The sequence below is a fragment of the Calcarisporiella thermophila genome, assembly GCF_041956535.1.
Source record: "Calcarisporiella thermophila strain CBS 279.70 unplaced genomic scaffold VTP21scaffold_6, whole genome shotgun sequence".
Taxonomy (NCBI): domain Eukaryota; kingdom Fungi; phylum Calcarisporiellomycota; class Calcarisporiellomycetes; order Calcarisporiellales; family Calcarisporiellaceae; genus Calcarisporiella; species Calcarisporiella thermophila.
The window spans coordinates 963436-981950 of NW_027192196.1; the positions used below are offsets into that span (position 1 = coordinate 963436).

General features: G+C 48.0%; 2 protein-coding genes across 2 annotated transcripts; both read left to right on the plus strand.

Moving 5' to 3' along the window:
- Positions 1–1679: 1679 nt before the first annotated feature.
- On the plus strand, positions 1680–15640 carry VTP21DRAFT_10140 (uncharacterized protein; the record flags this gene model as incomplete). The annotated part of the gene is made up of 12 exons (XM_069389444.1): positions 1680–1944; positions 2045–2359; positions 2424–2786; positions 2864–2956; positions 3033–3159; positions 3233–6632; positions 6695–7993; positions 8059–9239; positions 9305–10149; positions 10227–11257; positions 11326–11544; positions 11615–15640. The coding sequence occupies 12 exons, from the start codon at positions 1680–1682 to the stop codon at positions 15638–15640; spliced, it is 13164 nt and encodes a 4387-aa protein (XP_069253866.1).
- A 294-nt stretch (positions 15641–15934) lies between these two features.
- VTP21DRAFT_10141 (uncharacterized protein) lies at positions 15935–18199 on the plus strand (the record flags this gene model as incomplete). Its single annotated transcript, XM_069389445.1, has 4 exons — positions 15935–16899; positions 16978–17138; positions 17217–18033; positions 18127–18199. The coding sequence occupies 4 exons, from the start codon at positions 15935–15937 to the stop codon at positions 18197–18199; spliced, it is 2016 nt and encodes a 671-aa protein (XP_069253867.1).
- Positions 18200–18515: the final 316 nt, after the last annotated feature.

Consider the following 18515-nt stretch of genomic DNA (forward strand, 5'->3'; position numbering starts at 1 on the left):
TAGTTGGGAGAGGTTGCTATCAACATCAAATTTAAATTATAATTGATGTGATTTTGTACCAACCTTAGAAGCACATCCAGGGGCATTAGATGATTCCCGGAGAAAAGCCTGCCCAGATGTCGTTTTAGGAATTAACATACTTAACAAAGACTTGGTGTTAAAATTATCTACCTTCGGGAAACAAATTCTAGTAAGACGCCTGGCGCGCATCGAATGAGTTAGTGAGAAACCGACATGAGGGATTCCAAAAAAATCCACTAACTAATTGTATAGTGATAGCATTAGAAAAAGCAATGATAGCATTTCGAAATCGATACTACAGTTGATGGGATGGGTCGCGAAGTAGAGCCGGATATTGTAAGTGAAATGAAATAATGGGGGCGATATGCCGTCATCCACTGACATATCATCCCTCCTTTCATCAAGAAAATATGATATGTTATCGAAAAGATCACACTGTTGATGTGGTCTAAGGAAATAAGCATACCCATAGAACTCCCAACAAGATTCACGCCACTAGTCCAGCCTAGGTACTCAAGTAAATAAAGGGCGTCCTTGGCCATGGTTTTTACAGAATAATAAAAACGTAATGGGGCACTGGACCTTCCGACACCACGGTTGTCCATTACTAAAATGCTGAAATTTTTTTGGAGGAAATACTTGATCTATAGAGATAGAGAATTTCAAAAAAAAGAATTAGATTTTCCATGATTACGTTTGCTTTATGTTGGCTCTAAACTAACCACATTATGCCAGAAGCGTGCCGGAAGTGACAATCCTTTAAGAAGGGAGGTTAACGTCTATATAATTCATCGGCGTAAACTCGAAGAATATAGTTACCCATTATTAACATTAATCTCTTCTCTCCTCTCCCATGAATCTCATAATATAGCTTGATGCCTTTCTTTTTCGCTCTTTTGGTTTTCCTAGTGACATAAGAAGTAATATAATTAAACCCAAGCTCAGTTAAATATTCCATAGCGCGTGAGGTAATTGAGAGAGGCAGAAACGATGGGAGAACACATTTTAGAGAGGCAATGGATCCGCTTTTATAGGAAACAATACACATATGCAATGCAATTAAAATATTTGTCAAGCTCTATAAGGTGGGTTTCTCTCCTCTCCAATACTAGAAATTGTTTGCACATGTATTCCTTTTTACTGGATCATCACCCGTTAGATATTATGCCTTTATTTCCTTCTGCCACAAACGCAATTTATACCTGGAAAAATACCCCTTTAGGCTAGTTTCAATTCCTGGTATCTTTCCAGAGAACTGAGACATTGAAGCAATGCAAGGATAAATACTGGCAGCATTTTTTCTGGTACAATCTGTCCAAATTAGTTTTGCTCTCCTAGATTCAAGATAGGTGACTGTTTCAATCGATTTGCAGTCACTAATGCTCAAAAGTGTATCAGGGGATATTTATTTGAACAAAGATTTCAAATGGGATAGGTAGAGCACCAGCAGAATTATAGAAATAAGTCCTGAACGCGATTATCCAATCACCAACTCTTAGAGTATCAATAACGTGTTTTTCTTTTGTTATTTGAACTGATTTTACACATCATTTCTATATCACATTATAATATTACCTAATTTTATTAGATTTTTCATTTACAATACAGAATTCAAAGCATCTCATACCCTGAAGCAAGATCTATAAACAAAGTTGCAAATGGATGATGACATTAGCGGCCCTGTTGCGACAGTGTCCGCATCTCCTGCCGATGTCGAGCCTTCATTAACTGCAATAGATCCTTCTATCGTAAAGGATTATCTACAGCATTTGCTACCGGTTGTGTTCGGTGCTGATGGTGGTGATCTTGAGAATTCGCTTATTGCGTATCCTGACACTTTAGATAAGTGTCGTAAATTCGCAAATGACCCTCAGACACTTGTGATTTATGTAGTGAAGGAGAAAGAAGAACGAAAAGATGAGGGTAAATTAATATTGTTTTTTTTTTACATATCTTTAGATTCAATTGAAATCAGATCGCCGTATATAGCAAATGAGTATTAATGTAATAATTTTTTTCATAGATGATACTACTCCGCAGGCTTTTCTATACTCGCTATCGTTTGAAATTTCTTGTCAGCCCAATCAGGTTGGATGGCTTGCACTTATCAAACGTACTCCCACGCTAGATGGAACACGACCTTTGATGTCGCAACTTCAATTTTTGACCCTTCCTGGACCTGGTGCAGCCGGAGAGCCCAGTACTGTCAGCCCGTATGAAGCTCTCCATTCTTACATACATTTTGCATTCAGCCCGTTCTTCAATGCATATGTGAGCTCAAAAGGAGAGAGCGCGGAAGTCGGTGCAGGGAAACGTGACGATAAAGATAACAAAATGGGTAAGTAGCTATATGGATATTATAATTTTTTTCATTGAGTAACCCGAAATTTTATTGAATATAGGCATTCCGATGGCAAAAAAGAAGATAGCTGAACTTGAGCTTTCGCTTCTTCATCTTCAACAAAATGTTGACATTCCTGAGATTCAACTTAATATCCATCCAATTGTTCAGAGAGCAGTAGATAAATGTCGTGAACAGGGCAAGCGCGTTACAGTGGATGCTATAGACCCCTCCTTAGTCTCGGATTCAACTTTCCTGAATAAACTACAGGGGGACGTTAATGGGTGGATCAAGGAAATTCAAAAAGTAACAAAACTCTCGCGTGATCCCGCAAGTGGAACTGCAATACAAGAAGTGAACTTCTGGTTGAGTATGGAGCGTGCATTGGAAAAAATCGAAGAGCAACTCAAGAGCGATGAAATTGGTAAATTATCTTAATGACCCTTTATATACTTTTCTGCTTTGGCTAAAAAAAAGTATTGATAAATTTTTGGTTTATAGTTTTGACTCTGGATATATTAAAACACGCTAAACGTTTTCACGCTACTGTTAGCTTCATTGCTGATACAGGACTGAAGGAGGGAACTGAAAAAGGTATATATTTAGCTTTACAAACCATCTTATTTTTTTTTCAAATTCCTCATCCTCTAAAATTAAAATCACAATATAGTCCACAAGTACAACCAACTGATGAAAGATTTTCCACTGAACGAATTGTTGTCCTCTACTGATGTTGATAAGATTCGCGAGTCGCTTGGGTTAATCTTTGGGCACTTAAATAAGAAGCTTCGCCTCTCGTGAGTATTCATCTGTTCTAATTTAAGCTGACTTCATATTGTTTTGACGGCATTTTCTTATCATTCTCAATAGACCTTATCCAATTCGACGTGCTCTCCCACTTGTTGAAGCAATTTCCCGCGATTTGAACGACCAGCTTTTGAAAGTGTTAGGCAGTAGGAAGCTAATGTACATGGAATATGAGGATTTCGAGCGCATCACCGCTGGAGCCGAAGAAGTTTTCCATACGTGGGACGATCTCATCAAGGAATTTACTAATGTAGCACGTGAAGTTACTCGCAAGCGCTCTGAAAAATTCCTTCCTATCAAGATTAATCCTGCACATGCAAAACTGCAAGAACGTGTCACTTACGTGCGAACATTCCGTGAACAGCATGAGCAGTTGCACCAAACCATTCTTCGTGTTATGGTACAATCAGGTGGTGGTGCTGAGGAAGAGAGCGTCAGTGTAAGCGATATTAATGCCGTTGAAGAAGTGAAGCTTGCTTATGATTGCGTGCGCAATATTGACGTGCTTGACGTTAGTCACGAAGGCACTGAGATTTGGGTTCACTCGGAGAACGCATACAACGAAAGAGTCTCCCGCGTTGAAAATCAGATCATCGCCCGCCTTCGTGACCGTCTAGGTACAGCCAAAAATGCTAATGAGATGTTTCGGGTTTTCTCAAAATTCAATGCCCTCTTCGTGCGGCCCAAGATCCGCGGTGCCATCCAAGAGTACCAAACTCAGTTGATTGATAGCGTCAAGGAGGATATAAAGAAACTGCATGATAAATTCAAGATGCAATATCGAAACTCTGAGGCATATCACATGGCGCAGCTACGAGATCTGCCACCAATTTCGGGTGCGATTATCTGGGCACGACAAATTGAGCGACAACTATTGGCATACATGAAGCGAGTGGAGGATGTACTCGGGAAGGGATGGGAGCTCTATGCTGATGGCCAAAAGCTTCAGTCAGAGAGTAATAGTTTCAGGAAAAAACTTGATACACGTCAGATATATGAAGCGTGGCAAGCAGAAATAACACGTCGAGATCTCTCTGTTTCAGGGCGCATTTTTGAAATTACTCGTAATCGCGCTCAGGGGAATGCACTGCAACTTGGCATCAATTTTGATGGGCAGATTATTACACTCTTCAAGGAGGTACGCAACCTGTTGTGGCTCGGATTCCAAGTGCCACATACCATAACTAATATTGCCAAGGATGCCAAACGTGTGTATCCTTACGCGGTGAGTTTGATGGAGACTGTGCGCACTTATTCTCAAACGGTCCATAAGGTTCAGAAAAACCAAGATATTGCAATACTTGTTGCCGGTTACCGAAATGATGTCCAAGCAATGATTGGACGAGGCATAAACCTGCGATGGGACTATTTTGTTAATACTTACGAGCCACATCGACCGCTTGCTTATGTCTCCAGTGCTCTTGATACCCGTGAAAATCGTCATGTCGCGTTTGTTCGTGAATTTGCCAGCGTAGTGTCCATATTCCAGGATAAAGTGGACGGAGCCATCTCAGTGAATGAGGAGATCCACCGTGCACTCGAAGATCTTAAGATGTGTCCCTATCAAGCGGATAAATTTGATAGCAACCTGAGTAAAATTCAGAAGCTAATCGACCGCCTGAATCTGGAATCATATTCCAATCTTGATAGCTGGGTTGCACAATTGGATGCTCGAGTTGAATCAGTGCTTACCCAGCGCCTGCAACAAGCTATTAAATCATGGACCTCCGCCTTCCTTCAGGTGGAAGAGCATAGTCAGGAAGCAGATTACGCAGGCGACGCGGTAGTCAAAAGCGGAAGTAAACGCAAAAGAAAAGCAATTGGTAAAGGCGATAATATAGAGGCAGCCGCGCCTGGTAGCAAGTCTGAGATGCGGCCTACGCTCAAGACACTTGTGCATGAAATCCGCATTCGTAATCAGGTTATGTACCTTGACCCGCCGATCGAACAGGCGCGCGCCAACTGGTTCAGTCAGCTCCATGATTGGCTTGCAGTGGTTTGCAATCTTCCGCGTATTCAGAGTTCCCGCTATGAAATTGGGCTTAATGTCGCAACCCCAGGAGTGAATGGCGAGCTAACGAATTACGTGAATTTGCTTACGTCTTTACCCGATGGTAGCCTTGAGGGTGCCTATTCCATAGTCGAAAACAAGGTTCGAGAGGTTTCGGAGTATGTTGGCATCTGGCTTCAGTACCAGTCACTTTGGGATCTTGAATCTAGCTATGTGATCAAGATTTTGGGTGAAGATCTCGCTAAGTGGCAACAGATTCTCTTGGAGATCAAGAAAGCACGGGCAACCTTTGATAACTCTGAGACCGAGCAGTCATTTGGACCAATTGTGGTCGATTACGAACAAGTGCAGAGTAAAGTAAACGCTAAATATGACCAGTGGCAGCGCGAGATTCTAAATAAATTCGGAAGTCTGCTTGGTGGGACCATGCGCGAATTTCATTCAGCTGTATTACGCTCTCGCCTCGAGCTTGAGCAGCATTCGGTTGAAGGAAGTTCAACCAGCGAAGTTGTTACCTTCATCACTTTTGTCCAAGATCTTAAGACAAAAATTGATAAATGGCGACGAGACGTGGAGATTTTCCGCCAAGGTCAAAAAACACTCGAGCGTCAGCGCTATCAATTCCCTAATGACTGGCTCTACGTGGATCAAGTGGATGGCGAGTGGGCTGCATTCAATGAAATTCTCACGCGGAAGAATAATGCCATCCAGGAACAAATCGCGGGTCTTCAGATGCAAATCATTGCTGAAGACAAGATTGTCTCACAGAAAATTCGAGATATAGTCGACGAGTGGGAGAAGAACAAACCTGTCCAAGGGGACATTAAGCCAGATATCGCTACCAATACCCTTAATATCTTTGAGGGTCGTGTAATTCGCCTCAAAGAGGAATATGAGATGGTATGTCGTGCCAAAATTGCACTTGGTCTCGATCAGACTACCGATGCTCGCCTCGACCCTGTGCTCGAGGAGTTACGCGATTTGAAGACAGTCTGGACTGAAATCTCTAAGATATGGCAATCTGTAAACGAAATTCGAGAGACCCCGTGGTCTTCAATTGTACCTCGCAAGCTCCGCCAGCAACTCGATAATTTGCTTGGCGCTCTCAAAGAGCTCCCAAGTAGTATGCGTACCTATGCAGCATATGAGTATGTGCAAGACGTTCTTCGCAATTACATCAAAGTCAACCCACTGCTTTCAGACCTAAAGTCGGAAGCACTTCGAGAGCGGCACTGGCGTAACCTCTTCAAAACTCTGCGCGTGGAAGGTCGCATCACCATGTCGGAGATGACGCTTGCTAACCTCTGGGATCTTGATTTGCGGAAAAATGAGCAGATTGTGCGTGACGTTATTATCACTGCACAAGGTGAAATGGCGCTTGAGGAGTTCCTCAAAGACGTGAAGGAGACATGGACAAACTATGTTCTTGATCTTGTCAACTATCAGAATAAGGTAAGCGGCCTTTTTGTGAATCCTTTTGCTAACCTAGGATCTTGACTGTCAATATATAATAGTGCCGTTTGATCAAAGGAGCAGCTTGGGATGATCTCTTCAATAAATGCGGCGAAAATATCAACTCTCTTACTGCAATGAAGCTGTCGCCATACTACAAGGTGTTTGAGGAGGAGGCTTCTGCATGGGAGGACAAACTCAATCGCGTACACGTGTTGTTCGACGTTTGGATCGATGTTCAACGTCAATGGGTGTATCTCGAAGGGATCTTTAGCGGAAGCGCTGATATCAAACATTTGTTACCCGTTGAAACATCCCGCTTCCAGAACATTAATTCGGAATTCCTCACTGTGATGAAGAAAGTGTACAAGTCACCATTTGTGTTGGATGTACTCAATATACCCAATATCCAAAAGTCACTTGAGCGTTTGGCAGATCTGCTCTCAAAGATCCAGAAGGCACTCGGCGAGTACTTGGAACGCGAGCGCTCCTCTTTCCCCCGCTTTTATTTTGTTGGCGATGAGGATCTACTTGAAATTATCGGCAACAGCAAAGACATAGTTAGGATCCAGAAGCACTTTAAGAAGATGTTTGCTGGAGTTGCCAATCTCCTGCTCAATGAGGACGCAACTGTAATTCGCGGTATGACTTCACGTGAAGGAGAGGAGGTGGTGTTCAAAACGCCCATTTCGCTTGTGAATGGCCCTAAAATTAATGAATGGCTCACGAGTTTTGAAAAAGAGATGCGCACAACCCTTGGACTACTCCTCGCTGAATCTTTTACGGATATGAATAGCTTCTTCCTTGCTGAAGAACTTTCAACCGAAAATATGATGACATGGATTGATCAATATCCGGCTCAGCTTGTGGTACTTACAGCCCAAATTGTGTGGACTGAATTAGTGGAGAGATCACTTACCTCGATGCACGATGGCAATCGGTCCGACGTTGGGCCGCTTGAAAATGCCCTACATTTAGTAGAGCGCACTCTCAACATCCTTGCTGACACCGTGCTCCTCGATTTGCTACCAATCAAGCGACGGAAATGCGAGCATCTCATCACAGAATTAGTACATCAAAGAGACGTAATTCGACAGCTAATTCAGCACAAGGTCTGCTCTCCCAAAGATTTCGACTGGCTTTACCAGATGAGGTTCTACTATAATGAGAGCGTTGAAGACCCGCTACAGCGGCTCAACATTAAACTCGCCAACGCCTGCTTCCTCTATGGATTCGAATATCTGGGTGTGCCTGATCGCTTAGTCCAGACTCCCCTTACCGACCGCTGCTATCTTACTCTTACCCAAGCACTTGAAAGTCGCCTTGGTGGGTCACCGTTTGGTCCTGCGGGTACAGGAAAGGTATAATAGTTTGTTTTTGTGAAGCGAGTCCCGTGAATACTCCTATTTAATTTTTTTACTCTTAGACTGAATCTGTTAAGTCACTCGGTGTCCAGCTGGGTCGTTTCGTACTAGTTTTCTGCTGTGACGAAACCTTCGATTTCCAAGCCATGGGGCGTATTTTTATCGGACTTTGTCAAGTTGGTGCGTGGGGCTGCTTTGATGAGTTCAATCGTCTCGAGGAACGAATCTTGTCGGCTGTCTCGCAACAAGTCCAAACTATTCAATTGGGGTTGCGCCGATTAAAGGAAAATCCGAACACAGAAATTGAATTAGTGGAGAAGCAAGTTAAACTCAACGAAAACACAGGCATATTTATCACAATGAACCCTGGATACGCCGGACGTTCAAACCTCCCGGATAACCTGAAGAAACTATTCCGTAGCATTGCAATGACAAATCCGGATCGTGAGCTAATTGCCCAAGTTATGCTCTATTCCCAAGGTTTCCGGACCGCGGAGTCGCTTGCGTCTAAAGTCGTCCCGCTCTTCAATCAATGCAAGGCGCGTCTCACACCGCAATCACACTACGATTTCGGATTACGTGCACTTAAGAGTGTTCTTGTCAGTGCGGGTAACTTGAAACGAGACAGGCTACAATACGTGCGGCAAGAAATTGAGGAGGGTACCAAGGACAATTCCGAGTACGAGCGAATATCGGAGTCGGTGCCTGAGCAAGAGATTCTCATGCAGAGTATTCGCGAAACCATCCTTCCAAAATGTGTTGCCGAGGATATTCCCATTCTCAAAGGGCTGCTCAACGAGATATTCCCTGGAGTTGACTATGCTCCGGCCAGTCTAGAGAAGCTCAAAGAAGAGATCAAAAAGGTGTGCATCGAGAGACGCCTCGTCGATGGTGAATTTTGGATGGAAAAGGTGATCCAATTGTACCAGATTCAGAACATTCACCACGGTTTGATGATGGTCGGGCCATCTGGTAGCGGTAAGTCGACTGCGTGGAAGGTACTGCTCACCGCGCTTGAGCGAGTGCAAGGAATCGAGGGCGTGTCCTATACTATCGATCCCAAAGCTATTCCAAAAGAGGCCTTATACGGGAGTCTTGATCCCACCACCCGTGAATGGACGGATGGTTTGTTTACACACATTCTCCGAAAGATTGTCGATAACGTCCGAGGTGAAAGCTCAAAGCGACATTGGATCATATTTGATGGTGATGTTGATCCGGAATGGGTGGAGAATTTGAACAGGTACGCTATATCTTCATTCTATCTCTCAGCATTGCAATTGGGTTGGAACTTACCTATCCTTTTAGTGTCCTCGATGACAACAAGCTTCTCACTCTACCGAATGGTGAGCGTTTGGGTCTCCCTCCAAATGTGCGTATTATGTTTGAGGTTGAGACGCTCAAATACGCCACTCCAGCTACGGTGTCACGCTGCGGGATGGTTTGGTTCAGTGATGATGTGGTGACGATGCCAATGATTTTCAGCAACTATTTGGAATCTTTGCGCAATGTTCCGCTAGATGAAGAAGAGGTTTCAGGCCGCCGAATGGAGCAAGAAGAGACGGGATCTTCCTCCGCTAACCTGAACACACAAAGGGCTTGTGCAAACATTCTAGAGCCTTACTTTAGAGATGAATCTGGGCTTGTTGGTAAGGCACTTGAATATGCCTTCAGCTTAAATCACATCATGGACTTTACCAGAATGCGCGTCCTCGATACTCTTTTCTCGTTGCTAAATAAAACGGTTCGCAACGTTATCGAGTACAATTCGTCGCACCCAGATTTCCCGATGACAAACGATCAGCTCGAAGCATATCTCACCAAGCGTCTTGTCTATTGTATCATCTGGAGTTTCGCTGGCGATACAAAACTCGACCTGCGAGCTGAGCTAGGCAATTACGTGCGAGGCATCACGACCATCGAATTGCCTCCCAATTTGGTTGGAACCTCGATTATTGACTATGATGTTCAGATCGAGAAGGGAGAGTGGGAGTCATGGCAGACGAAAGTTCCAGTTATTGAGATTGAAACCCACACGGTGGCATCAGCGGATGTTGTCATTCCTACCATTGATACCGTGCGTCATGAAGAGGTGCTGTATTCATGGCTTTCCGAGCACAAGCCTCTGATTCTGTGTGGTCCTCCTGGTTCAGGTAAATGATTCATGCAGATTTCTGGTGTACTTTGCATAAAATGGAAACCAGTTTAACATTTCTTTCTAACTCATCAGGTAAAACAATGACCCTGTTCAGTGCGCTTCGAAAGTTGCCTGAGCTTGAGGTGGTCGGCCTAAACTTTTCAAGTGCTACCACCCCTGAGATGATACTAAAGACCTTTGAGCAATATTGCGAATACCGCAAAACACCCAATGGCCTGGTGCTTTCACCTTTGATGATTGGTCGATGGCTTGTAATCTTCTGCGATGAAATCAACTTGCCGGCAACAGATAAGTACGGCACCCAGCGAGTTATATCTTTCTTGCGACAGCTTGTTGAATACAACGGGTTCTGGCGCGCGTCAGACAAGCAGTGGGTTCGTCTTGAGCGCATTCAGTTCGTTGGAGCATGTAATCCTCCGACTGACCCGGGACGTGTACCAATGACCCATCGTTTCTTGCGACATGCACCGCTTGTGATGGTCGACTATCCTGGGCAAATATCGCTGATGCAAATCTATGGGACATTTGTACGCGCCATGCTCAAAGTGGTGCCAATGCTTCGTGGCTATGCTGATGCTCTCACGGCTGCGATGGTTGAATTCTACTTGATGTCACAGCAACGTTTCACCTCCGATATACAAGTTCACTATGTGTACAGTCCACGTGAGCTTACACGCTGGATGCGTGGTATCTTTGAGGCGATCAAGCCGTTAGAGGAGCTTTCTGTTGAAGGCCTGGTGCGCGTGTGGGCACACGAGGGTCTGCGGCTCTTCCAGGATCGGTTGGTTACGGAGGAAGAGCGGCGCTGGACAGACGAAAATATCGATGCAGTTGCCCTCAAACATTTCCCGAATATCGACAAAGAAGAAGCCCTTGGACGCCCGATCCTCTTCTCCAACTGGCTCTCCAAGTACTACATCCCGGTCGACCGTGAAAAGTTGCGCGAATATGTTAAAGCTCGGCTCAAAGTGTTTTACGAGGAAGAGTTGGATGTGCCTCTGGTCCTGTTCAACGATGTATTGGACCACGTTTTGCGCATTGATCGGGTCTTCCGGCAGATGCAAGGGCATTTGCTGTTGATTGGTGTCAGTGGAAGTGGAAAGGTTTGCCATCAATATCTTTATTTTTTACAAAAGTATATGCGTTGTATAACCACTATTTTCTTATTTAGACTACTCTCTCAAGATTTGTCGCTTGGATGAATGGATTGAGCGTATTTCAAGTAAAGGTGCACAACAAATACACCGTCGAAGACTTTGATGAGGACCTGCGCACGGTTTTACGTCGCGCAGGCTGCAAGGGGGAGAAGATTTGCTTTATCATGGATGAGTCGAATGTAATGGATTCTGGATTCCTTGAACGCATGAACACTCTGCTTGCCAATGCTGAGGTAAATGCTGATTTTAATAGCGAATCTCTGTCTAAATCAGGTATGCTTAACTAACTGATTTGGTGTCTAGGTCCCTGGTCTTTTCGAAGGCGATGAATACGCTTCTCTTATGACACAGTGCAAGGAAGGCGCGCAACGAGATGGACTAATGCTCGATTCTCACGAAGAATTATATAAATGGTTCACCCACCAGGTGATGAAAAATCTGCACGTTGTGTTCACCATGAATCCACCTGAAGGTGGCTTGGCATCCCGCGCTGCCACCTCCCCTGCTCTGTTCAATCGTTGTGTGCTTGATTGGTTCGGAGACTGGTCGGATCAAGCATTCTATCAAGTCGGAAAAGAATTCACAAACAATCTCGATCTCGACGTCCCCACATATGGTGCGCCGATCAACTTCCCAGTGGCGTACCGCGACTTGTCTTTGCCACCTACTCACCGTGATGCCATCATCAACGCGTTCGTCTTTGTGCACCAGTCGCTATACGAGATCAACAAGAAGCTGGCTAGCCGGACGGGCAAAATTAATTTCGTTACTCCTCGCCACTTCCTTGACTTTATCAACCATTACGTGCGCCTGTACAACGAGAAACGGGATGATCTCGAGGAACAGCAGCGTCACTTGAATATCGGTCTCGACAAACTACGCGAGACGGTGGTGAAGGTCGAGGAGCTCCGCAAGAGCTTGGCGATAAAGAAGAACGAGCTCGAGGAGAAGAATGCACAGGCGAACGAGAAATTGAAGAAGATGGTTGCTGACCAACAAGAGGCCGAGCAAAAGAAGGCGGCATCTATCGAGATCCAGAGATCGCTTGAGGTTCAAAACCGCCAGATCGAGGAGCGTCGGGCGATCGTCATGGGCGATTTGGCCAAGGCGGAGCCTGCTGTTATCGAGGCGCAGAAGAGCGTCAGCAACATCAAGAAGCAGCACTTGACTGAAGTGCGTGCGATGAGCAACCCTCCTGAGGCTGTCAAAATGGCCATGGAGTCTGTGTGCACGCTGCTTGGCCACCGCATCGATAGCTGGAAGACGGTCCAGAGTATCATCCGCCGGGATGACTTCATCGCAAGCATCGTCAACTTCGACACGGATCGGCAGATGACCCGGTTTTTGAGGGATAAGATGCGTAACGAGTACCTCAATAACCCTAGCTTCAACTTTGAGACAGTGAACCGTGCAAGCAAAGCTTGCGGACCCCTCGTGAAATGGGTGTGTGCCCAGGTGAACTACTCGGAGATCTTGGATCGAGTCGGCCCGCTTCGAAATGAAGTCGAGGAGCTCGAGCGCAGCGCCGAGGAGACGAAGATGCGCGCTGCCGCGATCGAAAAGATGATCGAGGAGCTCGAGAACAGCATTGCCACCTACAAGGAGGAGTATGCCTTGCTCATCAGCGAGACGCAGGCGATCAAGACCGAGATGGAGCGCGTCAAGTCCAAGGTCGACCGCAGTCTTACCCTGCTGAGCAGTCTCTCCTCGGAGAAGGAGCGGTGGGAGGCTGCCAGCCAGGCCTTCGACACCGAGATGGCCACCATCGTTGGCGACGTGCTGCTCTCTGCGGCCTTTCTCGCCTATGGGGGCTATTTCGACCAGCAGTACCGTGAGCTGCTCTTCGGCAAGTGGACGGACCACTTGCTTCAGGCCGACATCCGCTTCAAGCAGGAGATTTCCCTCACCGAGTACCTGTCGACGGCCGACGATCGCCTCTCTTGGCAAGCCAATTCGCTGCCCGCCGACGACCTGTGCACGGAGAACGCCATCATGCTCAAGCGGTTCAACCGGTATCCGCTCATCATCGATCCCTCCGACCAGGCCCTTAACTTCTTGATGAATGAGTACAAGGAGCGCAAGATCTCCGTGACAAGCTTCCTTGACGACTCCTTCATCAAGAACCTGGAGAGTGCGCTGCGCTTCGGCAATCCACTCCTCATCCAAGACGTAGAGCACCTCGACCCGATCCTTAACCCGGTCCTGAATCGCGAGCTGCGTCGCACTGGCGGCCGTGTGCTCATCCGCCTCGGCAATCAAGACATCGACTTCTCGCCTGCGTTCACGCTCTTCCTCTCCACGCGCGACCCCTCGGTCAGCTTCCCGCCCGACGTGTGCAGCCGAGTCACGTTCGTCAACTTCACGGTGACCCGCAGCAGCTTGCAGAGCCAGTGTCTCAACAAGGTACTCAAAGCGGAGCGCCCCGACGTCGATCAGCGCCGAACCGATCTCATCAAGCTGCAAGGGGAATTCAAGCTTCGCCTGCGCCACCTCGAGAAGTCGCTCTTGCAGGCGCTCAACGAGTCCAAGGGCAACATCCTGGATGATGATAAGGTGATCGAGACGCTTGAGACACTCAAGCGCGAGGCTGCCGAGGTGTCTCGAAAGGTTGAGGAGACGGAGAATGTCATGCAAGAGGTGGAGGAGATGACTGCGGTCTACACACCCCTTGCCCAAGCCTGCAATGGGATCTTCTTCATTATGGAGCAGCTCAATTTGCTCAACCATTTCTATCAGTTTTCGCTCGACTTTTTCTACGACATATTCCACACGGTGCTGCACAACAACCCCCACCTCAAGAACGTCAAGGACCCCGATGCGCGTCTGGAAATCCTCTTCCGGGACCTGTTCAATGTGTCGTTCCAGCGCGTGTCGCGCGCGCTGCTGCATGAGGATCATATCATGTTTGCCATGCTGCTAGCCCAGATCAAATTGGGTGGATCAGCGGAGGCCCTCAATGAGGCCGAGTTCGACTTCCTACTCAAAGGCACCAAGGGAGGCGAGGAGGGGGAGAGGAAGGAGGAGGTCGACGACGACGACGACATCCGCGCCTTGCCTGTCGATATCGTGGAGGAAGGCTGTCGCGGCATAGTTAAGAAGCTCGTGGCGCTCCCCGCCTTCGCCGGGCTTGTAGAGCACATTTCACAGAACCAAGACCTCTGGCGGTCCTTTATCGGCAGTAGCAACGCGGAGAATCATGTGCCAACGTGTTGGGAGAGCGAGGGCTCGACCCCCGCATCTGCCGTTAGCCTGCGCAAGATGCTTGTCGTGAAGTGCTTCCGCCCTGACCGTCTGCTTTCTGCGGCTACCCAGTTTGTGGGTGCGGTGTTCGGAGCCGACTTCCTCGCACAATACGAGCTCAACTTCAAGGGGCTCGTGTTCGACGAGATCAACGCCGCGACTCCGGTCGCGTTGTGCTCGGTACCGGGATACGATGCCAGCTACCGGGTCGACAACCTGGTCGAGGAGACCAAGATTCGGTGCACCTCGGTCGCCATGGGTTCCGCCGAAGGGTTCACGCTGGCGGAACAAGCCATCTCCACGGCGATCAAGAACGGAAGCTGGGTCCTGCTCAAGAACGTGCACCTTGCCCCCCAGTGGCTTGGGCAGCTTGAGAAGCGCCTGCACAGCCTGAAACCCAACCGCAGCTTCCGGCTGTTCCTTACGATGGAGACGAATCCCAAGGTGCCGGTGAACTTGTTGCGCCTATCGCGCATCGTCATGTTCGAGCCTCCGCCGGGCATCAAGGCCAACCTTCAGGACTCCCTGCGAAGCATCCCCGAGGCGAAGTGGACCAAGGGGCCGATCGAACGGGTGCGTCTCTATTTCTTACTCGCCTGGCTGCATGCCGTTGTCCAGGAGCGGCTGCGCTATGTGCCCCTGGGATGGTCCAAGGGCTACGAGTTCAACGACTCCGACCTGGACGCCGCTCTCAACACCATTGACGTGTGGGTGAACATGGTCGCGCAGGGACGCGCAAACGTGTCGCCGGACAAGATCCCCTGGAAAGCAATCCGCTCGCTGATCGCACAGTATGCCTATGGCGGCCGGGTGGACGAGGCGCCGGACATGCAGCTGCTCGAGTCGTTTGTCAACGAGCTCTTCACCCCCAAGAGCTACGATCTCGACTTCACACTGGTGGATCGCCCCGACGATGAGCAGCGGCTGGTCATCCCGGACGGGCATAAGCGCGATCAGTTCGCGGCGTGGGTGAACAAGCTTCCCGAGGCAGAGCCTCCGTCATGGCTCGGTCTCCCCAAGAACGCCGACCGCGTGCTGAGTGAATCCAAGGGCTTTGCCATGCTGGCCAAACTCTGCAAAGTGCTGTGAGCGGGTTGAACGGGACAAGATCGGTGGAAACGCACGAGGCCCCCTTCTATTCTTATTGGCCGTATAATTCATTCTTCTTTTTATTTTTACCTATACTATACAATTTTTTTTTCATGATACTACTAGCTTATATCTATATACATCAATATACAGTACAGTATATATACATGGATACTAATTTGAGATTGACTTGAAAATAAAATTAAGTATTCCATTTTATAAGTTTGGCGCAGCAAATCGAGGGAGTCTCCCCATTCAGAGCACGGCTATATAGAAGGTTAGCGGTGGGCGAGAATGGCAGACGACATCACGCTAAGACAGCGCAAAGTACTCACGGCCGAGCAGGAAACAAGAGCTGATGCACCTCCGCGAGAAGAGGGGGCCGATGAAAAAGATCCTGGAGCTTCGTCCAATGTGGCCGAGATTGTGTCCTCGTCGGTGCAAGGTGCATCGGCCATTGTGGTGCTGCAGCTCCTCACGCGAATGATGACTTTTGGGCTGCACCAAGTGGTTCTTCGCTACACCAGTCGCAATATCTACGGCATCGCATCGGTCCAGCTGGAGCTTCTCTACAACACCATTCTGTTCATTTCTCGGGAAAGTTTCCGGGGTGCGCTTTTGCGGGGCGACAGCGGAGCGGTGACGGCGTCCGAGCCCGACGCGAGCCAAACCGAGAATGCGGAAGGACGAGCAAAGAATGCGCCCAGTAGGGGGGAGATTCGAGATGCCATTCCGTTGTATTCACGTGAAGGTGATTTCCAAAAGGTGACCAATCTAGCTTACCTCCCCTTGGCATTCGGGCTGCTGTTCGCCGCCGGCGTGTGTGGATACTACCTACACCAGGTAGACGATCAGAGTGCACAGAAGTACCCATACTACCGAACCTCCATCATCGTGTACGGCCTCTCGGCCGTGATGGAGCTCGTGATCGAGCCGCTCTTTATGGTCTCGTTCAATCACTTCCACTTCAAACTACGCGTGGTGGCCGAGGGGGTCGCCGTGGCTCTCCGATGCCTCGTCACGGTATCGCTCGCGGTGTGGGGGGCGTATCTCGGAAAGAGCACCAATGCTTCAGAAAATGCATTTGGGCTGCTCCCGTTTGCGATCGCACAGATGATCTATGCGCTAACCTTGGTGGTCTCCTACGTGGGCTACTATCTATGGATGAGCGGACTTCCCCACCAGGGAGTACTCGGCACTGACTACCTTGATTGGAAATATCTTTTTCCCCGCAGGCTTTTCGAAAAGGTGGAGAATAGGTAGGACCGAAAAGATTGACGGGCCCCCTCCTGCTCAGTAGAGGAGCGCTCATTGTATATATTGATCATACCCTATAGACTCGTTTATTCCTGGTTTGACAAGAAGCTCCTGGGCATTGCGATCACGTTGGGGAAGCAATCCTTTGTGAAGCATCTTCTGAACGAAGGAGATAAGTTTCTCGTAGCCAGGTGGACAAGCCACAACGACCAGGGCGTGTATGCGCTTGTTTTCAACTATGGTACAGGATGATGTTTGAACGAGTGGTTTTTCTGGGATACGTGGTGAGGACTGAAATGCTGCCATTCCTCTAATTTAGGATCACTGGTCGTTCGAATCCTCTTCATGCCACTCGAGGAAACGGCGCGTATTCTGTTCTCCAAGCTGCTGAGCGATTTGGATAGCCCCGCCCCCGTCCATGACCCGGACACCGTGCCCGATGGAGAAAGCCGCTCAATGGAAGAAAAGTTCTCGGCGAAAAATCCAAAAGAGCCGCACAAGATCTCTTCCAGACAGCAGCAAGCCCTGGTCTCTTCGGCGGATCTGATGGCGACCTTTATTCGGTTCTACCTCTTGCTCGGACTCGTGTTCATTGCCTTTGCAACGAATTATACGGGGGCGCTGATCAGTCTGCTGAACGGGCGAGACTGGTCAAGGAGCGCGTTTAGGGAGCTGGCCGCCTACTGCGTATTTGTGCCGATTATTGGGGTGAACGGCATCACGGAGACCTTTGTGCAAGCGGTGTCCACCGACAGCGAGCTGACGCAGCAGAGCTACCTCATGACGGGGTTCTCGATTGCGTTTGTGTGCGCCGGCTTTCTCTTCATGCAAATCCTCTCGCTAGGCACCCTGGGGCTGATCCTGGCCAATATGGTGAACTTGCTGCTGCGGATCGCGTACAGCTGGTACTTTATTCGTCGCTACTTCCTGCGCCCGCGTGGATACACGGTCGACGGCATAAGATATACCCTCTCGCTACCGAACTTGCTGCCGCGCCCGTTCGTAATTCTGGCATTCGCGATAGGATGGGCGCTCACCTTTTGGTCGGGTCAAGCCATCGGGTGGGCTACCCTACCCGAGATAGCGAAACATATTGGGGTCGGAGGAGCTTGCTTCGCATGTGTGGCCATTATCACGTAACTATTCTATCGAGGAGTGGCGCTGCCACTGTGTTCCTCTCTCTGTGGTTTGTCTTAACCCTTTCTTTGCTTTTTTTTTCACTTCCCTAGGTGGACGCAGGAGCGTGTCTTTGTACGCAAGGTCTATGGCATTCTTCGAAGCAAAGGGAAAAAGCACGAGTAGAATGTTTATTTTCGAGCCTTAACTTGATTCTGTATGAGATGTTTGGGACTGTTTTTTTGCGTTTCTTTGGTCTTTTCTGCCTATTATTTAGTTTGTTTTTTGTTTTCACTGTTGACTCGCCATCTTCATATATGAGCGTGAATAGATGTGTTGTTAATTTAACTTTTTTTTTCCATTTCTTCCCGCAGAGTTCGTGTGGCTTATACTTTTGTCATCGATTTCTTCAGATAGGAGATTAAGCCATTTTCAGCTAGGGCAGGCTTTGGATCACTAGAGTTCGTTGAGGGCCGCACAAGGCGGCCGTAGGGGATTTTAG